The sequence below is a fragment of the Schistocerca cancellata genome, chromosome 4 (genome assembly GCF_023864275.1).
Source record: "Schistocerca cancellata isolate TAMUIC-IGC-003103 chromosome 4, iqSchCanc2.1, whole genome shotgun sequence".
In the NCBI taxonomy this organism is placed as follows: domain Eukaryota; kingdom Metazoa; phylum Arthropoda; class Insecta; order Orthoptera; family Acrididae; genus Schistocerca; species Schistocerca cancellata.
In genome coordinates this window covers 8,056,538-8,076,669 of record NC_064629.1, presented here as the reverse complement: position 1 = coordinate 8,076,669, position 20,132 = coordinate 8,056,538, and the positions used below count along the sequence as shown (strand labels likewise).

The following is a 20,132-nucleotide window of genomic DNA, read 5'->3' as shown; positions in this document are numbered from 1 at the left end:
AGCGCTTTCGTCAAATGCGGCCGAAAACTAACATTTTGTGTGTTGGGAGAAAAGCCGAACGTGAATTCTGCCGTGCTCCTACATTAGATGAGCGCCAACGGCCATACCATGATGAATACACCGGTTCTCGTCCGATCACCGAAGTTAAGCATCATCGGGCCCGGCTAGTACTTGGATGGGTGACCGCCTGGGAAACCCGGGTGCTGTTGGCTCCCTTCCTTTTGTTTTTTTGTTATGTCGCCAGCCCAATTTTCAAACTACCTTTCTGTTGTGACAAAGATGCTTCCTTAAGCCTTTTAAACTACTGTAATGGTACGAAAATGCAGTAATTAACTCAGTTTGAGGGAGAATGTGCTAACCAAGTTTGCCAAGAAGACTTTGAAAACGACAAAACAGTACGAATCGGCAGGTGATTTCTGAAATACGTCACCGCCTATTGTTGTGTAGGAGTGTCGAGTTCCAAATTTGATTTGTAACCACGAATGTATTCCTTAGTCGTCTCGTCTCGTCCCGCAGACGTTTGTCGTGCTTGCGCTGTCATATGGACCACGACCCGAGCGGCAGCGAGCGGCAGTCGAGCAAAGTCGGGACAAGTCGGGACGGGGACAGGGACAGGGATAGGAATGGTGCGAATGCACTGCAAACTACGCAGACACCTGGTGTGAGGCGAGGCGAGGCGAGGCGAGGAAGCCCACATCGCTACCAGTGGCGCCTTCCAGCACGACACTGCCACACCCCGCACAGGCCCTCCGCTGAACACCAGGGACAAGATGCGTCCTCCGCTAGTGTCGAAGGCTGCACGCGCCCAGCGAATGACAGGGGGTGCAACGAGCAGCAGTGCGTCTCACACACGCGGCGGTGCGCCCGCCAATTCGGCCGTCGCTCTGCTGGGACGCCGGGCGCGCCTCCCCGCGCCGTCCTCGAGGAACTGGCGGTTGCGGAAGGAAGCGCTTTCGTCAAATGCGGCCGAAAACTAACATTTTGTGTGTTGGGAGAAAAGCCGAACGCGAATTCTGCCGTGCTCCTACATTAGATGAGCGCCAACGGCCATACCACGATGAATACACCGGTTCTCGTCCGATCACCGAAGTTAATCATCATCGGACACGGCTAGTACTTGGATGGGTGACCGCCTGGGAAACCCGGGTGCTGTTGGCTCCCTTCCTTTTGTTTTTTTGTTATGTCGCCAGCCCAATTTTCAAACTACCTTTCTGTTGTGACAAAGATGCTTCCTTAAGCCTTTTAAACCACTGTAATGGTACTAAAATGCAGTAATTAACTCAGTTTGAGGGAGAATGTGCTAACCAAGTTTGCCAAGAAGACTTTGAAAACGACAAAACAGTATGAATCGGCAGGTGATTTCTGAAATACGTCACCGCCTATTGTTGTGTAGGAGTGTAGAGTTCCAAATTTGATTTGTAACCACGAATGTATTCCTTAGTCGTCTCGTCTCGTCCCGCAGACGTTTGTCGTGCTGGCGCTGTCATATGGACCACGACCCGAGCGGCAGCGAGCGGCAGTCGAGCAAAGTCGGGACAAGTCGGGACGGGGACAGGGACAGGGATAGGAATGGTGCGAATGCACTGCAAACTACGCAGACACCTGGTGTGAGGCGAGGCGAGGCGAGGCGAGGAAGCCCACATCGCTACCAGTGGCGCCCTCCAGCACGACACTGCCACACCCCGCACAGGCCCTCCGCTGAACACCAGGGACAAGATGCGTCCTCCGCTAGTGTCGAAGGCTGCACGCGCCCAGCGAATGACAGGGGGTGCAACGAGCAGCAGTGCGTCTCACACACGCGGCGGTGCGCCCGCCAATTCGGCCGTCGCTCTGCTGGGACGCCGGGCGCGCCTCCCCGCGCCGTCCTCGAGGAACTGGCGGTTGCGGAAGGAAGCGCTTTCGTCAAATGCGGCCGAAAACTAACATTATGTGTGTTGGGAGAAAAGCCGAACGCGAATTCTGCCGTGCTCCTACATTAGATGAGCGCCAACGGCCATACCATGATGAATACACCGGTTCTCGTCCGATCACCGAAGTTAAGCATCATCGTGCCCGGCTAGTACTTGGATGGGTGACCGCCTGGGAAACCCGGATGCTGTTGGCTCCCTTCCTTTTGTTTTTTTTGTTATGTCGCCAGCCCAATTTTCAAACTACCTTTCTGTTGTGACAAAGATGCTTCCTTAAGCCTTTTAAACTACTGTAATGGTACGAAAATGCAGTAATTAACTCAGTTTGAGGGAGAATGTGCTAACCAAGTTTGCCAAGAAGACCTTGAAAACGACAAAACAGTATGAATCGGCAGGTGATTTCTGAAATACGTCACCGCCTATTGTTGTGTAGGAGTGTAGAGTTCCAAATTTGATTTGTAACCACGAAAGTATTTCTTAGTCGTCTCGTCTCGTCCCGCAGACGTTTGTCGTGCTTGCGCTGTCATATGGAGCACGACCCGAGCGGCAGCGAGCGGCAGTCGAGCAAAGTCGGGACAAGTCGGGACGGGGACAGGGACAGGGACAGGGATAGGAATGGTGCGAATGCACTGCAAACTATGCAGACACCTGGTGTGAGGCGAGGCGAGGCGAGGCGAGGCGAGGCGAGGAAGCCCACATCGCTACCAGTGGCGCCCTCCAGCACGACACAGCCACAACCCGCACAGGCCCTTCGCTGAACACCAGGGACAAGATGCGTCCTCCGCTAGTGTCGAAGGCTGCACGCGCCCAGCGAATGACAGGGGGTGCAACGAGCAGCAGTGCGTCTCACACACGCGGCGGTGCGCCCGCCAATTCGGCCGTCGCTCTGCTGGGACGCCGGGCGCGCCTCCCCGCGCCGTCCTCGAGGAAGTGGCGGTTGCGGAAGGAAGCGCTTTCGTCAAATGCGGCCGAAAACTAACATTTTGTGTGTTGGGAGAAAAGCCGAACGCGAATTCTGCCGTGCTCCTACATTAGATGAGCGCCAACGGCCATACCATGATGAATACACCGGTTCTCGTCCGATCACCGAAGTTAAGCATCATCGGGCCCGGCTAGTAGTTGGATGGGTGACCGACTGGGAAACCCGGGTGCTGTTGGCTCCTTTCCTTTTGTTTTTTTGTTATGTCGCCAGCCCAATTTTCAAACTACCTTTCTGTTATGACAAAGATGCTTCCTTAAGCCTTTTAAACTACTGTAATGGTACGAAAATGCAGTAATTAACTCAGTTTGAGGGAGAATGTGCTAACCAAGTTTGCCAAGAAGACTTTGAAAGCGACAAAACAGTACGAATCGGCAGGTGATTTCTGAAATACGTCACCGCCTATTGTTGTGTAGGAGTGTAGAGTTCCAAATTTGATTTGTAACCACGAATGTATTCCTTAGTCGTCTCGTCTCGTCCCGCAGACGTTTGTCGTGCTTGCGCTGTCATATGGACCACGACCCGAGCGGCAGCGAGCGGCAGTCGAGCAAAGTCGGGACAAGTCGGGATGGGGACAGGGACAGGGATAGGAATGGTGCGAATGCACTGCAAACTACGCAGACCCCTGGTGTGAGGCGAGGCGAGGCGAGGCGAGGAAGCCCACATCGCTACCAGTGGCGCCCTCCAGCACGACACTGCCACACCCCGCACAGGCCCTCCGCTGAACACCAGGGACAAGATGCGTCCTCCGCTAGTGTCGAAGGCTGCACGCGCCCAGCGAATGACAGGGGGTGCAACAAGCAGCAGTGCGTCTCACACACGCGGCGGTGCGCCCGCCAATTCGGCCGTCGCTATGCTGGGACCCCGGGCACGCCTCCCCGCGCCGTCCTCGAGGAACTGGCGGTTGCGGAAGGAAGCGCTTTCGTCAAATGCGGCCGAAATCTAACATTTTGTGTGTTGGGAGAAAAGCCGAACGCGAATTCTGCCGTGCTCCTACATTAGATGAGCGCCAACGTCCATACCATGATGAATACACCGGTTCTCGTCCGATCACCGAAGTTAAGAATCATCGGGCCCGGCTAGTACTTGGATGGGTGACCGCCTGGGAAACCCGGGTGCTGTTGGCTCCCTTCCTTTTGTTTTTTTGTTATGTCGCCAGCCCAATTTTCAAACTACCTTTCTGTTGTGACAAAGATGCTTCCTTAAGCCTTTTAAACTACTGTAATGGTACGAAAATGCAGTAATTAACTCAGTTTGAGGGAGAATGTGCTAACCAAGTATGGCCAAGAAGACTTAAAAAACGACAAAACAGTACGAATCGGCAGGTGATTTCTGAAATACGTCACCGCCTATTGTTGTGTAGGAGTGTAGAGTTCCAAATTTGATTTGTAACCACGAATGTATTCCTTAGTCGTCTCGTCTCGTCTCGTCCCGCAGACGTTTGTCGTGCTTGCGCTGTCATATGGACCACGACCCGAGCGGCAGCGAGCGGCAGTCGAGCAAAGTCGGGACAAGTCGGGACGGGGACAGGGACACGGATAGGAATGGTGCGAATGAACAGCAAACTACGCAGACACCTGATGTGAGGCGAGGCGAGGCGAGGCGAGGAAGCCCACATCGCTACCAGTGGCGCCCTCCAGCACGACACTGCCACACCCCGCACAGGCCCTACGCTGAACACCAGGGACAAGATGCGTCCTCCGCTAGTGTCGAAGGCTGCACGCGCCCAGCGAATGACAGGGGGTGCAACGAGCAGCAGTGCGTCTCACACACGCGGCGGTGCGCCCGCCAATTCGGCCGTCGCTCTGCTGGGACGCCGGGCGCGCCTCCCCGCGCCGTCCTCGAGGACCTGGCGGTTGCGGAAGGAAGCGCTTTCGTCAAATGCGGCCGAAAACTAACATTTTGTGTGTTGGGAGAAACGCCGAACGCGAATTCTGCCGTAATCCTACATTAGATGAGCGCCAACGGCCATACCATGATGAATACACCGGTTCTCGTCCGATCACCGAAGTTAAGCATCATCGGGCCCGGCTAGTACTTGGATGGGTGACCGCCTGGGAAACCCGGGTGCTATTGGCTCCCTTCCTTTTGTTTTTTTGTTATGTCGCCAGCCCAATTTTCAAACTACCTTTCTGTTGTGACAAAGATGCTTCCTTAAGCCTTTTAAACTACTGTAATGGTACGAAAATGCAGTAATTAACTCAGTTTGAGGGAGAATGTGCTAACCAAGTTTGCCAAGAACACTTTGAAAACGACAAAACAGTACGAATCGGCAGGTGATTTCTGAAATACGTCACCGCCTATTGTTGTGTAGGAGTGTAGAGTTCCAAATTTATTTGTAACCACGAATGTATTCCTTAGTCGTCTCGTCTCGTCCCGCAGACGTTTGTCGTGCTTGCGCTGTCATATGGACCACGACCCGAGCGGCAGCGAGCGGCAGTCGAGCAAAGTCGGGACAAGTCGGGACGGGGACAGGGACAGGGATAGGAATGGTGCGAATGCACTGCAAACTACGCAGACACCTGGTGTGAGGCGAGGCGAGGCGAGGCGAGGAAGCCCACATCGCTACCAGTGGCGCCCTCCAGCACGACACTGCCACACCCCGCACAGGCCCTCCGCTGAACACCAGGGACAAGATGCGTCCTCCGCTAGTGTCGAAGGCTGCACGCGCCCAGCGAATGACAGGGGGTGCAACGAGCAGCAGTGCGTCTCACACACGCGGCGGTGCGCCCGCCAATTCGGCCGTCGCTCTGCTGGGACGCCGGGCGCGCCTCCCCGCGCCGTCCTCGAGGAACTGGCGGTTGTGGAAGGAAGCGCTTTCGTCAAATGCGGCCGAAAACTAACATTTTGTGTGTTGGGAGAAAAGCCGAACGCGAATTCTGCCGTGCTCCTACATTAGATGAGCGCCAACGGCCATACCATGATGAATACACCGGTTCTCGTCCGATCACCGAAGTTAAGCATCATCGGGCCCGGCTAGTACTTGGATGGGTGACCGCCTGGGAAACCCGGGTGCTGTTGGCTCCCTTCCTTTTGTTTTTTTGTTATGTCGCCAGCCCAATTTTCAAACTACCTTTCTGTTGTGACAAAGATGCTTCCTTAAGCCTTTTAAACTACTGTAATGGTACGAAAATGCAGTAATTAACTCAGTTTGAGGGAGAATGTGCTAACCAAGTTTGCCAAGAAGACTTTGAAAACGACAAAACAGTACGAATCGGCAGTTGATTTCTGAAATACGTCACCGCCTATTGTTGTGTAGGAGTGTCGAGTTCCAAATTTGATTTGTAACCACGAATGTATTCCTTAGTCGTCTCGTCTCGTCCCGCAGACGTTTGTCGTGCTTGCGCTGTCATATGGACCACGACCCGAGCGGCAGCGAGCGGCAGTCGAGCAAAGTCGGGACAAGTCGGGACGGGGACAGGGACAGGGATAGGAATGGTGCGAATGCACTGCAAACTACGCAGACACCTGGTGTGAGGCGAGGCGAGGCGAGGCGAGGAAGCCCACATCGCTACCAGTGGCGCCTTCCAGCACGACACTGCCACACCCCGCACAGGCCCTCCGCTGAACACCAGGGACAAGATGCGTCCTCCGCTAGTGTCGAAGGCTGCACGCGCCCAGCGAATGACAGGGGGTGCAACGAGCAGCAGTGCGTCTCACACACGCGGCGGTGCGCCCGCCAATTCGGCCGTCGCTCTGCTGGGACGCCGGGCGCGCCTCCCCGCGCCGTCCTCGAGGAACTGGCGGTTGCGGAAGGAAGCGCTTTCGTCAAATGCGGCCGAAAACTAACATTTTGTGTGTTGGGAGAAAAGCCGAACGCGAATTCTGCCGTGCTCCTACATTAGATGAGCGCCAACGGCCATACCACGATGAATACACCGGTTCTCGTCCGATCACCGAAGTTAATCATCATCGGACCCGGCTAGTACTTGGATGGGTGACCGCCTGGGAAACCCGGGTGCTGTTGGCTCCCTTCCTTTTGTTTTTTTGTTATGTCGCCAGCCCAATTTTCAAACTACCTTTCTGTTGTGACAAAGATGCTTCCTTAAGCCTTTTAAACCACTGTAATGGTACGAAAATGCAGTAATTAACTCAGTTTGAGGGAGAATGTGCTAACCAAGTTTGCCAAGAAGACTTTGAAAACGACAAAACAGTATGAATCGGCAGGTGATTTCTGAAATACGTCACCGCCTATTGTTGTGTAGGAGTGTAGAGTTCCAAATTTGATTTGTAACCACGAATGTATTCCTTAGTCGTCTCGTCTCGTCCCGCAGACGTTTGTCGTGCTGGCGCTGTCATATGGACCACGACCCGAGCGGCAGCGAGCGGCAGTCGAGCAAAGTCGGGACAAGTCGGGACGGGGACAGGGACAGGGATAGGAATGGTGCGAATGCACTGCAAACTACGCAGACACCTGGTGTGAGGCGAGGCGAGGCGAGGCGAGGAAGCCCACATCGCTACCAGTGGCGCCCTCCAGCACGACACTGCCACACCCCGCACAGGCCCTCCGCTGAACACCAGGGACAAGATGCGTCCTCCGCTAGTGTCGAAGGCCGCACGCGCCCAGCGAATGACAGGGGGTGCAACGAGCAGCAGTGCGTCTCACACACGCGGCGGTGCGCCCGCCAATTCGGCCGTCGCTCTGCTGGGACGCCGGGCGCGCCTCCCCGCGCCGTCCTCGAGGAACTGGCGGTTGCGGAAGGAAGCGCTTTCGTCAAATGCGGCCGAAAACTAACATTATGTGTGTTGGGAGAAAAGCCGAACGCGAATTCTGCCGTGCTCCTACATTAGATGAGCGCCAACGGCCATACCATGATGAATACACCGGTTCTCGTCCGATCACCGAAGTTAAGCATCATCGTGCCCGGCTAGTACTTGGATGGGTGACCGCCTGGGAAACCCGGATGCTGTTGGCTCCCTTCCTTTTGTTTTTTTTGTTATGTCGCCAGCCCAATTTTCAAACTACCTTTCTGTTGTGACAAAGATGCTTCCTTAAGCCTTTTAAACTACTGTAATGGTACGAAAATGCAGTAATTAACTCAGTTTGAGGGAGAATGTGCTAACCAAGTTTGCCAAGAAGACCTTGAAAACGACAAAACAGTATGAATCGGCAGGTGATTTCTGAAATACGTCACCGCCTATTGTTGTGTAGGAGTGTAGAGTTCCAAATTTGATTTGTAACCACGAAAGTATTTCTTAGTCGTCTCGTCTCGTCCCGCAGACGTTTGTCGTGCTTGCGCTGTCATATGGAGCACGACCCGAGCGGCAGCGAGCGGCAGTCGAGCAAAGTCGGGACAAGTCGGGACGGGGACAGGGACAGGGATAGGAATGGTGCGAATGCACTGCAAACTATGCAGACACCTGGTGTGAGGCGAGGCGAGGCGAGGCGAGGCGAGGCGAGGAAGCCCACATCGCTACCAGTGGCGCCCTCCAGCACGACACAGCCACAACCCGCACAGGCCCTTCGCTGAACACCAGGGACAAGATGCGTCCTCCGCTCGTGTCGAAGGCTGCACGCGCCCAGCGAATGACAGGGGGTGCAACGAGCAGCAGTGCGTCTCACACACGCGGCGGTGCGCTCGCCAATTCGGCCGTCGCTCTGCTGGGACGCCGGGCGCGCCTCCCCGCGCCGTCCTCGAGGAAGTGGCGGTTGCGGAAGGAAGCGCTTTCGTCAAATGCGGCCGAAAACTAACATTTTGTGTGTTGGGAGAAAAGCCGAACGCGAATTCTGCCGTGCTCCTACATTAGATGAGCGCCAACGGCCATACCATGATGAATACACCGGTTCTCGTCCGATCACCGAAGTTAAGCATCATCGGGCCCGGCTAGTAGTTGGATGGGTGACCGACTGGGAAACCCGGGTGCTGTTGGCTCCTTTCCTTTTGTTTTTTTGTTATGTCGCCAGCCCAATTTTCAAACTACCTTTCTGTTATGACAAAGATGCTTCCTTAAGCCTTTTAAACTACTGTAATGGTACGAAAATGCAGTAATTAACTCAGTTTGAGGGAGAATGTGCTAACCAAGTTTGCCAAGAAGACTTTGAAAGCGACAAAACAGTACGAATCGGCAGGTGATTTCTGAAATACGTCACCGCCTATTGTTGTGTAGGAGTGTAGAGTTCCAAATTTGATTTGTAACCACGAATGTATTCCTTAGTCGTCTCGTCTCGTCCCGCAGACGTTTGTCGTGCTTGCGCTGTCATATGGACCACGACCCGAGCGGCAGCGAGCGGCAGTCGAGCAAAGTCGGGACAAGTCGGGATGGGGACAGGGACAGGGATAGGAATGGTGCGAATGCACTGCAAACTACGCAGACCCCTGGTGTGAGGCGAGGCGAGGCGAGGCGAGGAAGCCCACATCGCTACCAGTGGCGCCCTCCAGCACGACACTGCCACACCCCGCACAGGCCCTCCGCTGAACACCAGGGACAAGATGCGTCCTCCGCTAGTGTCGAAGGCTGCACGCGCCCAGCGAATGACAGGGGGTGCAACAAGCAGCAGTGCGTCTCACACACGCGGCGGTGCGCCCGCCAATTCGGCCGTCGCTATGCTGGGACCCCGGGCACGCCTCCCCGCGCCGTCCTCGAGGAACTGGCGGTTGCGGAAGGAAGCGCTTTCGTCAAATGCGGCCGAAAACTAACATTTTGTGTGTTGGGAGAAAAGCCGAACGCGAATTCTGCCGTGCTCCTACATTAGATGAGCGCCAACGTCCATACCATGATGAATACACCGGTTCTCGTCCGATCACCGAAGTTAAGAATCATCGGGCCCGGCTAGTACTTGGATGGGTGACCGCCTGGGAAACCCGGGTGCTGTTGGCTCCCTTCCTTTTGTTTTTTTGTTATGTCGCCAGCCCAATTTTCAAACTACCTTTCTGTTGTGACAAAGATGCTTCCTTAAGCCTTTTAAACTACTGTAATGGTACGAAAATGCAGTAATTAACTCAGTTTGAGGGAGAATGTGCTAACCAAGTATGGCCAAGAAGACTTAAAAAACGACAAAACAGTACGAATCGGCAGGTGATTTCTGAAATACGTCACCGCCTATTGTTGTGTAGGAGTGTAGAGTTCCAAATTTGATTTGTAACCACGAATGTATTCCTTAGTCGTCTCGTCTCGTCTCGTCCCGCAGACGTTTGTCGTGCTTGCGCTGTCATATGGACCACGACCCGAGCGGCAGCGAGCGGCAGTCGAGCAAAGTCGGGACAAGTCGGGACGGGGACAGGGACACGGATAGGAATGGTGCGAATGAACAGCAAACTACGCAGACACCTGATGTGAGGCGAGGCGAGGCGAGGCGAGGAAGCCCACATCGCTACCAGTGGCGCCCTCCAGCACGACACTGCCACACCCCGCACAGGCCCTACGCTGAACACCAGGGACAAGATGCGTCCTCCGCTAGTGTCGAAGGCTGCACGCGCCCAGCGAATGACAGGGGGTGCAACGAGCAGCAGTGCGTCTCACACACGCGGCGGTGCGCCCGCCAATTCGGCCGTCGCTCTGCTGGGACGCCGGGCGCGCCTCCCCGCGCCGTCCTCGAGGACCTGGCGGTTGCGGAAGGAAGCGCTTTCGTCAAATGCGGCCGAAAACTAACATTTTGTGTGTTGGGAGAAACGCCGAACGCGAATTCTGCCGTAATCCTACATTAGATGAGCGCCAACGGCCATACCATGATGAATACACCGGTTCTCGTCCGATCACCGAAGTTAAGCATCATCGGGCCCGGCTAGTACTTGGATGGGTGACCGCCTGGGAAACCCGGGTGCTATTGGCTCCCTTCCTTTTGTTTTTTTGTTATGTCGCCAGCCCAATTTTCAAACTACCTTTCTGTTGTGACAAAGATGCTTCCTTAAGCCTTTTAAACTACTGTAATGGTACGAAAATGCAGTAATTAACTCAGTTTGAGGGAGAATGTGCTAACCAAGTTTGCCAAGAACACTTTGAAAACGACAAAACAGTACGAATCGGCAGGTGATTTCTGAAATACGTCACCGCCTATTGTTGTGTAGGAGTGTAGAGTTCCAAATTTATTTGTAACCACGAATGTATTCCTTAGTCGTCTCGTCTCGTCCCGCAGACGTTTGTCGTGCTTGCGCTGTCATATGGACCACGACCCGAGCGGCAGCGAGCGGCAGTCGAGCAAAGTCGGGACAAGTCGGGACGGGGACAGGGACAGGGATAGGAATGGTGCGAATGCACTGCAAACTACGCAGACACCTGGTGTGAGGCGAGGCGAGGCGAGGCGAGGAAGCCCACATCGCTACCAGTGGCGCCCTCCAGCACGACACTGCCACACCCCGCACAGGCCCTCCGCTGAACACCAGGGACAAGATGCGTCCTCCGCTAGTGTCGAAGGCTGCACGCGCCCAGCGAATGACAGGGGGTGCAACGAGCAGCAGTGCGTCTCACACACGCGGCGGTGCGCCCGCCAATTCGGCCGTCGCTCTGCTGGGACGCCGGGCGCGCCTCCCCGCGCCGTCCTCGAGGAACTGGCGGTTGCGGAAGGAAGCGCTTTCGTCAAATGCGGCCGAAAACTAACATTTTGTGTGTTGGGAGAAAAGCCGAACGCGAATTCTGCCGTGCTCCTACATTAGATGAGCGCCAACGGCCATACCATGATGAATACACCGGTTCTCGTCCGATCACCGAAGTTAAGCATCATCGGGCCCGGCTAGTACGTGGATGGGTGACCGCCTGGGAAACCCGGGTGCTGTTGGCTCCCTTCCTTTTGTTTTTTTGTTATGTCGCCAGCCCAATTTTCAAACTACCTTTCTGTTGTGACAAAGATGCTTCCTTAAGCCTTTTAAACTACTGTAATGGTACGAAAATGCAGTAATTAACTCAGTTTGAGGGAGAATGTGCTAACCAAGTTTGCCAAGAAGACTTTGAAAACGACAAAACAGTACGAATCGGCAGGTGATTTCTGAAATACGTCACCGCCTATTGTTGTGTAGGAGTGTAGAGTTCCAAATTTGATTTGTAACCACGAATGTATTCCTTAGTCGTCTCGTCTCGTCCCGCAGACGTTTGTCGTGCTTGCGCTGTCATATGGACCACGACCCGAGCGGCAGCGAGCGGCAGTCGAGCAAAGTCGGGACAAGTCGGGACGGGGACAGGGACAGGGATAGGAATGGTGCGAATGCACTGCAAACTACGCAGACACCTGGTGTGAGGCGAGGCGAGGCGAGGCGAGGAAGCCCACATCGCTACCAGTGGCGCCCTCCAGCACGACACTGCCACACCCCGCACAGGCCCTCCGCTGAACACCAGGGACAAGATGCGTCCTCCGCTAGTGTCGAAGGCTGCACGCGCCCAGCGAATGACAGGGGGTGCAACGAGCAGCAGTGCGTCTCACACACGCGGCGGTGCGCCCGCCAATTCGGCCGTCGCTCTGCTGGGACGCCGGGCGCGCCTCCCCGCGCCGTCCTCGAGGAACTGGCGGTTGTGGAAGGAAGCGCTTTCGTCAAATGCGGCCGAAAACTAACATTTTGTGTGTTGGGAGAAAAGCCGAACGCGAATTCTGCCGTGCTCCTACATTAGATGAGCGCCAACGGCCATACCATGATGAATACACCGGTTCTCGTCCGATCACCGAAGTTAAGCATCATCGGGCCCGGCTAGTACTTGGATGGGTGACCGCCTGGGAAACCCGGGTGCTGTTGGCTCCCTTCCTTTTGTTTTTTTGTTATGTCGCCAGCCCAATTTTCAAACTACCTTTCTGTTGTGACAAAGATGCTTCCTTAAGCCTTTTAAACTACTGTAATGGTACGAAAATGCAGTAATTAACTCAGTTTGAGGGAGAATGTGCTAACCAAGTTTGCCAAGAAGACTTTGAAAACGACAAAACAGTACGAATCGGCAGGTGATTTCTGAAATACGTCACCGCCTATTGTTGTGTAGGAGTGTCGAGTTCCAAATTTGATTTGTAACCACGAATGTATTCCTTAGTCGTCTCGTCTCGTCCCGCAGACGTTTGTCGTGCTTGCGCTGTCATATGGACCACGACCCGAGCGGCAGCGAGCGGCAGTCGAGCAAAGTCGGGACAAGTCGGGACGGGGACAGGGACAGGGATAGGAATGGTGCGAATGCACTGCAAACTACGCAGACACCTGGTGTGAGGCGAGGCGAGGCGAGGCGAGGAAGCCCACATCGCTACCAGTGGCGCCTTCCAGCACGACACTGCCACACCCCGCACAGGCCCTCCGCTGAACACCAGGGACAAGATGCGTCCTCCGCTAGTGTCGAAGGCTGCACGCGCCCAGCGAATGACAGGGGGTGCAACGAGCAGCAGTGCGTCTCACACACGCGGCGGTGCGCCCGCCAATTCGGCCGTCGCTCTGCTGGGACGCCGGGCGCGCCTCCCCGCGCCGTCCTCGAGGAACTGGCGGTTGCGGAAGGAAGCGCTTTCGTCAAATGCGGCCGAAAACTAACATTTTGTGTGTTGGGAGAAAAGCCGAACGCGAATTCTGCCGTGCTCCTACATTAGATGAGCGCCAACGGCCATACCATGATGAATACACCGGTTCTCGTCCGATCACCGAAGTTAATCATCATCGGACCCGGCTAGTACTTGGATGGGTGACCGCCTGGGAAACCCGGGTGCTGTTGGCTCCCTTCCTTTTGTTTTTTTGTTATGTCGCCAGCCCAATTTTCAAACTACCTTTCTGTTGTGACAAAGATGCTTCCTTAAGCCTTTTAAACCACTGTAATGGTACGAAAATGCAGTAATTAACTCAGTTTGAGGGAGAATGTGCTAACCAAGTTTGCCAAGAAGACTTTGAAAACGACAAAACAGTATGAATCGGCAGGTGATTTCTGAAATACGTCACCGCCTATTGTTGTGTAGGAGTGTAGAGTTCCAAATTTGATTTGTAACCACGAATGTATTCCTTAGTCGTCTCGTCTCGTCCCGCAGACGTTTGTCGTGCTTGCGCTGTCATATGGACCACGACCCGAGCGGCAGCGAGCGGCAGTCGAGCAAAGTCGGGACAAGTCGGGACGGGGACAGGGACAGGGATAGGAATGGTGCGAATGCACTGCAAACTACGCAGACACCTGGTGTGAGGCGAGGCGAGGCGAGGCGAGGAAGCCCACATCGCTACCAGTGGCGCCCTCCAGCACGACACTGCCACACCCCGCACAGGCCCTCCGCTGAACACCAGGGACAAGATGCGTCCTCCGCTAGTGTCGAAGGCTGCACGCGCCCAGCGAATGACAGGGGGTGCAACGAGCAGCAGTGCGTCTCACACACGCGGCGGTGCGCCCGCCAATTCGGCCGTCGCTCTGCTGGGACGCCGGGCGCGCCTCCCCGCGCCGTCCTCGAGGAACTGGCGGTTGCGGAAGGAAGCGCTTTCGTCAAATGCGGCCGAAAACTAACATTTTGTGTGTTGGGAGAAAAGCCGAACGCGAATTCTGCCGTGCTCCTACATTAGATGAGCGCCAACGGCCATACCATGATGAATACACCGGTTCTCGTCCGATTACCGAAGTTAAGCATCATCGGACCCGGCTAGTACTTGGATGGGTGACCGCCTGGGAAACCCGGGTGCTGTTGGCTCCCTTCCTTTTGTTTTTTTGTTATGTCGCCAGCCCAATTTTCAAACTACCTTTCTGTTGTGACAAAGATGCTTCCTTAAGCCTTTTAAACTACTGTAATGGTACGAAAATGCAGTAATTAACTCAGTTTGAGGGAGAATGTGCTAACCAAGTTTGCCAAGAAGACTTTGAAAACGACAAAACAGTACGAATCGGCAGGTGATTTCTGAAATACGTCACCGCCTATTGTTGTGTAGGAGTGTAGAGTTCCAAATTTGATTTGTAACCACGAATGTATTCCTTAGTCGTCTCGTCTCGTCCCGCAGACGTTTGTCGTGCTTGCGCTGTCATATGGACCACGACCCGAGCGGCAGCGAGCGGCAGTCGAGCAAAGTCGGGACAAGTCGGGACGGGGACAGGGACAGGGATAGGAATGGTGCGAATGCACTGCAAACTACGCAGACACCTGGTGTGAGGCGAGGCGAGGCGAGGCGAGGAAGCCCACATCGCTACCAGTGGCGCCCTCCAGCACGACACTGCCACACCCCGCACAGGCCCTCCGCTGAACACCAGGGACAAGATGCGTCCTCCGCTAGTGTCGAAGGCTGCACGCGCCCAGCGAATGACAGGGGGTGCAACGAGCAGCAGTGCGTCTCACACACGCGGCGGTGCGCCCGCCAATTCGGCCGTCGCTCTGCTGGGACGCCGGGCGCGCCTCCCCGCGCCGTCCTCGAGGAACTGGCGGTTGCGGAAGGAAGCGCTTTCGTCAAATGCGGCCGAAAACTAACATTATGTGTGTTGGGAGAAAAGCCGAACGCGAATTCTGCCGTGCTCCTACATTAGATGAGCGCCAACGGCCATACCATGATGAATACACCGGTTCTCGTCCGATCACCGAAGTTAAGCATCATCGTGCCCGGCTAGTACTTGGATGGGTGACCGCCTGGGAAACCCGGATGCTGTTGGCTCCCTTCCTTTTGTTTTTTTTGTTATGTCGCCAGCCCAATTTTCAAACTACCTTTCTGTTGTGACAAAGATGCTTCCTTAAGCCTTTTAAACTACTGTAATGGTACGAAAATGCAGTAATTAACTCAGTTTGAGGGAGAATGTGCTAACCAAGTTTGCCAAGAAGACCTTGAAAACGACAAAACAGTATGAATCGGCAGGTGATTTCTGAAATACGTCACCGCCTATTGTTGTGTAGGAGTGTAGAGTTCCAAATTTGATTTGTAACCACGAAAGTATTTCTTAGTCGTCTCGTCTCGTCCCGCAGACGTTTGTCGTGCTTGCGCTGTCATATGGAGCACGACCCGAGCGGCAGCGAGCGGCAGTCGAGCAAAGTCGGGACAAGTCGGGACGGGGACAGGGACAGGGATAGGAATGGTGCGAATGCACTGCAAACTACGCAGACCCCTGGTGTGAGGCGAGGCGAGGCGAGGCGAGGAAGCCCACATCGCTACCAGTGGCGCCCTCCAGCACGACACTGCCACACCCCGCACAGGCCCTCCGCTGAACACCAGGGACAAGATGCGTCCTCCGCTAGTGTCGAAGGCTGCACGCGCCCAGCGAATGACAGGGGGTGCAACGAGCAGCAGTGCGTCTCACACACGCGGCGGTGCGCCCGCCAATTCGGCCGTCGCTCTGCTGGGACGCCGGGCGCGCCTCCCCGCGCCGTCCTCGATGTACTGGCGGTTGCGGAAGGAAGCGCTTTCGTCAAATTCGGCCGAAAACTAACATTTTGTGTGTTGGGAGAAAAGCCGAACGCGAATTCTGCCGTGCTCCTACATTAGATGAGCGCCAACGGCCATACCATCAAGAATACACCGGTTCTAGTCCGATCACCGAAGTTAAGCATCATCGGGCCCGGCTAGTACTTGGATGGGTGACCGCCTGGGAAACCCGGGTGCTGTTGGCTCCCTTCCTTTTGTTTTTTTGTTATGTCGCCAGCCCAATTTTCAAACTACCTTTCTGTTGTGACAAAGATGCTTCCTTAAGCCTTTTAAACTACTGTAATGGTACGAAAATGCAGTAATTAACTCAGTTTGAGGGAGAATGTGCTAACCAAGTTTGCCAAGAAGACTTTGGAAACGACAAAACAGTACGAATCGGCAGGTGATTTCTGAAATACGTCACCGCCTATTGTTGTGTAGGAGTGTAGAGTTCCAAATTTGATTTGTAACCACGAATGTATTCCTTAGTCGTCTCGTCTCGTCCCGCAGACGTTTGTCGTGCTTGCGCTGTCATATGGACCACGACCCGAGCGGCAGCGAGCGGCACTCGAGCAAAGTCGGGACAAGTCGGGACGGGGACAGGGACAGGGATAGGAATGGTGCGAATGCACTGCAAACTACGCAGACACCTGGTGTGAGGCGAGGCGAGGCGAGGCGAGACGAGGAAGCCCACATCGCTACCAGTGGCGCCCTCCAGCACGACACTGCCACACCCCGCATAGGCCCTCCGCTGAACACCAGGGACAAGATGCGTCCTCCGCTAGTGTCGAAGGCTGCACGCGCCCAGCGAATGACAGGGGGTGCAACGAGCAGCAGTGCGTCTCACACACGCGGCGGTGCGCCCGCCAATTCGGCCGTCGCTCTGCTGGGACGCCGGGCGCGCCTCCCCGCGCCGTCCTCGAGGAACTGACGGTTGCGGAAGGAAGCGCTTTCGTCAAATGCGGCCGAAAACTAACATTTAGTGTGTTGGGAGAAAAGCCGAACGCGAATTCTGCCGTGCTCCTACATTAGATGAGCGCCAACGGCCATACCATGATGAATACACCGGTTCTCGTCCGATCACCGAAGTTAAGCATCATCGGGCCCGGCTAGTACTTGGATGGGTGACCGCCTTGGAAACCCGGGTGCTGTTGGCTCCCTTCCTTTTGTTTTTTTGTTATGTCGCCAGCCCAATTTTCAAACTACCTTTCTGTTGTGACAAAGATGCTTCCTTAAGCCTTTTAAACTACTGTAATGGTACGAAAATGCAGTAATTAACTCAGTTTGAGGGAGAATGTGCTAACCAAGTTTGCCAAGAAGACTTTGAAAACGACAAAACAGTACGAATCGGCAGGTGATTTCTGAAATACGTCACCGCCTATTATTGTGTAGGAGTGTAGAGTTCCAAATTTGATTTGTAACCACGAATGTATTCCTTAGTCGTCTCGTCTCGTCCCGCAGACGTTTGTCGTGCTTGCGCTGTCATATGGACCACGACCCGAGCGGCAGCGAGCGGCAGTCGAGCAAAGTCGGGACAAGTCGGGACGGGGACAGGGACATGGATAGGAATGGTGCGAATGCACTGCAAACTACGCAGACACCTGGTGTGAGGCGAGGCGAGGCGAGGCGAGGCGACGAAGCCCACATCGCTACCAGTGGCGCCCTCCAGCACGACACTGCCACACCCCGCACAGGCCCTCCGCTGAACACCAGGGACAAGATGCGTCCTCCGCTAGTGTCGAAGGCTGCACGCGCCCAGCCGGACGTGTGTTAGGCTCGTGCCTGCTGACACCTTCGTGTGCTGCAGGCGGTGTCTTCGTCGCGTGTTTGGTGCTGTGCCTCGCAGCGTTCTCTCTTCTCTACTAGTTCCTGTAAGTTTATTGACGCTTTATTATGAATCGTGCTAACTCCGTACAGTGTGTTTTTGATAGGAACGCGGCTAGACCGTCGCCTTTTGATGTACACGAATGGGTATTTTCCGAATTGCGTATTCCCGAATCTGATTTGATCGGTATCCAGCTTGACTTTATTCAAAACTCTGTATTTTTGAAACTTCCGACCGCGGATTTTGTAGACAAGCTTGTTACCGAAAGTGGTGGAGTTAAGAAGTTTAAGCACGTGGACGGTGCTTTGTCTGATGTTTTGATTCTGCCGGCAGGCTTCGGCATTCGAAATGTGAAAGTTTATAATGTTCCGTTCGAATGCCCAAATGAGGCCATTGCTCGTAAACTCGGAGAATTTGGCACCGTGCTTAGTGTGGAGAATGATGTGTGGCCTGCAGGATTTAGGTACCGGGTTCTGAGTGGTGTTCGGACGGTCCGTGTAGATTTGAAGAAACATATACCGTCGTATTTGCTCATTGCTGGCACGCGCGCTTTCCTCAGCTATAGTGGGCAGCCGCAGACGTGCTCCGTGTGTGGCAAAACAGATCATTTGCGACAAACCTGCACTTTACGCAGGCCGGCTCAGCTGCCGCGCGAAGCTGCTGATACCTCCACGTATGCGGGCGCGTTGGTTGGACCCCCCTCGATCACCCCGCCCGACCGACCGGTTTCTGCCGCTCCTGCAGCTGAGGCTCCTGTGTCTGACAATGTGACTCCGCCCACAGTTGTCGTTCCCCCGGTTGTGTCAGAACAAAGTTTACCTGCCGATCACACCCCTCGCGAGGTCCGTATTGCTGATTTGCCAGCCGTCAGTGTTTCGGACGTGCCCGTTCCGGAGACTTCTGAAATGTTGGTCGCGTCACCACGGCCGATTTCAGTCCCCGCCCCGCCGACAGACAAGCGGAAATTGCCGTCACAGCCGGGCCCGTCCACCGCCGGCGAGGCGGATGCTAGCGGTGCCGAAAGTGAGGTGTCCCAAGCTTCCACTCAGTCCGCCCCTGCCGATCCAAAACCGAAGCGTAAAAGGTCAAAGAAGCGTTCGAAAACGGCGCCCACTGAGGGCGTCGACGTCACCTTCGACCAGGCGGTTGAGGGACTGACGGATACTTTGGTCCAAGAGCGTCGCGACGCACCTTTCGTACACGGTCCGCCTGTGTCGGTGCCCACCGCCCCCGCTTCCCGGCCCGTTCCGGACGCCGTACCTGCTCCTTCGGACACCATGCAGTGGTCTGATGATGTGGAGGAGGATCACTTTTTCTAGTTCCGCTTAAGTTACAGAGTCCACCCTGACGCGTGCATTCCACCAGTTACGCGTCCTCACCCTTAATATCAATCACATCCGAAGTGACCGTAAAGTTCACGCCCTCTTACACTTTTTGCAATCTGCTCGTTGCGATGTGGTTTTCCTTCAAGAAATAACAGCTGACGTTGTCCCGCATCTTACTGCCTATAATGTAATTCTTAATATTGATCCGGAAGCGACCTTTGGTACGGCTATTTTAATCACGCCCGGTTTAGAGTATAAACACGTAGAAATTTTACCGAATGGACGAGGGTTGGCATGTGTTATCTGCGACATATTTTTTGTTAACGTGTATGCCCCCTCTGGAACTGACAATAAACGTCTGAGGGATACTTTTTTCCATCATGATTTATGTCAGCTCTTCCATCGAAACCACCGACGGATCATCTTAGGTGGTGATTTTAATTGTGTCTTGCGTGATGCCGACCAGGAGCCGACGGCGAATAAGTGTCTTGCACTGCAAACTTTAGTTGACACTTTTAAACTTGAGGACACGTGGCTTTGTTTTAGTCCGACTGCTACAGGTTTTACTTATTTTTATCCTACTGGGCATAGTAGATTGGACAGATTTTATATATCGCCGGACCTCGCTGCTCAAATCTTGCAGGCAGAAGTTGCTCCCGTCGCTTTTTCGGATCATTGTGGTTATTTGTGTGCTTTTAATGTTCCGTCTGTTCGCCCAGAACGTACGCGATCCTACTGGAAATTCAATGTTAGTGTTTTGGATGACGTCAGTCTTGTCGAACAGGTGCATTTGTTGTGGCACCAACTTCTTCAGAGCCGCCCACAGGCGGGTTCTACTGTCGATTGGTGGCTCCG

The 20,132-nt window shown here is 54.5% G+C and overlaps 1 protein-coding gene and 19 non-coding genes across 20 annotated transcripts; all 20 read left to right on the top strand.

The window, feature by feature from the left end:
* The first annotated feature begins 93 nt into the window (after positions 1–93).
* LOC126186185 (5S ribosomal RNA) lies at positions 94–212 on the top strand. Its single transcript, XR_007537286.1, has one exon. It is a non-coding gene; the product is annotated as a 5S ribosomal RNA (ribosomal RNA).
* Positions 213–1,039: 827 nt separating this feature from the next.
* LOC126185393 (5S ribosomal RNA) lies at positions 1,040–1,158 on the top strand. The gene has a single exon (XR_007537150.1). It is a non-coding gene; the product is annotated as a 5S ribosomal RNA (ribosomal RNA).
* Positions 1,159–1,985: 827 nt separating this feature from the next.
* Positions 1,986–2,104, top strand: LOC126185307 (5S ribosomal RNA). The gene has a single exon (XR_007537067.1). It is a non-coding gene; the product is annotated as a 5S ribosomal RNA (ribosomal RNA).
* An 844-nt stretch (positions 2,105–2,948) lies between these two features.
* LOC126186517 (5S ribosomal RNA) lies at positions 2,949–3,067 on the top strand. The gene has a single exon (XR_007537607.1). It is a non-coding gene; the product is annotated as a 5S ribosomal RNA (ribosomal RNA).
* Positions 3,068–3,894: 827 nt separating this feature from the next.
* LOC126185298 (5S ribosomal RNA) lies at positions 3,895–4,013 on the top strand. Its single transcript, XR_007537058.1, has one exon. It is a non-coding gene; the product is annotated as a 5S ribosomal RNA (ribosomal RNA).
* Positions 4,014–4,846: 833 nt separating this feature from the next.
* LOC126186430 (5S ribosomal RNA) lies at positions 4,847–4,965 on the top strand. The gene has a single exon (XR_007537524.1). It is a non-coding gene; the product is annotated as a 5S ribosomal RNA (ribosomal RNA).
* Positions 4,966–5,791: 826 nt separating this feature from the next.
* Positions 5,792–5,910, top strand: LOC126186184 (5S ribosomal RNA). The gene has a single exon (XR_007537285.1). It is a non-coding gene; the product is annotated as a 5S ribosomal RNA (ribosomal RNA).
* Positions 5,911–6,737: 827 nt separating this feature from the next.
* On the top strand, positions 6,738–6,856 carry LOC126185311 (5S ribosomal RNA). Its single transcript, XR_007537071.1, has one exon. It is a non-coding gene; the product is annotated as a 5S ribosomal RNA (ribosomal RNA).
* Positions 6,857–7,683: 827 nt separating this feature from the next.
* LOC126185306 (5S ribosomal RNA) lies at positions 7,684–7,802 on the top strand. The gene has a single exon (XR_007537066.1). It is a non-coding gene; the product is annotated as a 5S ribosomal RNA (ribosomal RNA).
* An 838-nt stretch (positions 7,803–8,640) lies between these two features.
* On the top strand, positions 8,641–8,759 carry LOC126186516 (5S ribosomal RNA). Its single transcript, XR_007537606.1, has one exon. It is a non-coding gene; the product is annotated as a 5S ribosomal RNA (ribosomal RNA).
* An 827-nt stretch (positions 8,760–9,586) lies between these two features.
* On the top strand, positions 9,587–9,705 carry LOC126185296 (5S ribosomal RNA). Its single transcript, XR_007537057.1, has one exon. It is a non-coding gene; the product is annotated as a 5S ribosomal RNA (ribosomal RNA).
* Positions 9,706–10,538: 833 nt separating this feature from the next.
* On the top strand, positions 10,539–10,657 carry LOC126186429 (5S ribosomal RNA). Its single transcript, XR_007537523.1, has one exon. It is a non-coding gene; the product is annotated as a 5S ribosomal RNA (ribosomal RNA).
* An 826-nt stretch (positions 10,658–11,483) lies between these two features.
* On the top strand, positions 11,484–11,602 carry LOC126186426 (5S ribosomal RNA). The gene has a single exon (XR_007537520.1). It is a non-coding gene; the product is annotated as a 5S ribosomal RNA (ribosomal RNA).
* An 827-nt stretch (positions 11,603–12,429) lies between these two features.
* On the top strand, positions 12,430–12,548 carry LOC126186183 (5S ribosomal RNA). The gene has a single exon (XR_007537284.1). It is a non-coding gene; the product is annotated as a 5S ribosomal RNA (ribosomal RNA).
* Positions 12,549–13,375: 827 nt separating this feature from the next.
* LOC126186502 (5S ribosomal RNA) lies at positions 13,376–13,494 on the top strand. Its single transcript, XR_007537593.1, has one exon. It is a non-coding gene; the product is annotated as a 5S ribosomal RNA (ribosomal RNA).
* An 827-nt stretch (positions 13,495–14,321) lies between these two features.
* Positions 14,322–14,440, top strand: LOC126186593 (5S ribosomal RNA). The gene has a single exon (XR_007537658.1). It is a non-coding gene; the product is annotated as a 5S ribosomal RNA (ribosomal RNA).
* An 827-nt stretch (positions 14,441–15,267) lies between these two features.
* On the top strand, positions 15,268–15,386 carry LOC126185305 (5S ribosomal RNA). Its single transcript, XR_007537065.1, has one exon. It is a non-coding gene; the product is annotated as a 5S ribosomal RNA (ribosomal RNA).
* An 828-nt stretch (positions 15,387–16,214) lies between these two features.
* Positions 16,215–16,333, top strand: LOC126185371 (5S ribosomal RNA). The gene has a single exon (XR_007537128.1). It is a non-coding gene; the product is annotated as a 5S ribosomal RNA (ribosomal RNA).
* Positions 16,334–17,165: 832 nt separating this feature from the next.
* Positions 17,166–17,284, top strand: LOC126186367 (5S ribosomal RNA). The gene has a single exon (XR_007537463.1). It is a non-coding gene; the product is annotated as a 5S ribosomal RNA (ribosomal RNA).
* A 563-nt stretch (positions 17,285–17,847) lies between these two features.
* On the top strand, positions 17,848–19,271 carry LOC126183256 (proteoglycan 4-like). The gene is made up of 3 exons (XM_049925071.1): positions 17,848–17,896; positions 18,286–18,415; positions 18,587–19,271. The coding sequence occupies exons 1-3, from the start codon at positions 17,848–17,850 to the stop codon at positions 19,269–19,271; spliced, it is 864 nt and encodes a 287-aa protein (XP_049781028.1).
* Positions 19,272–20,132: the final 861 nt, after the last annotated feature.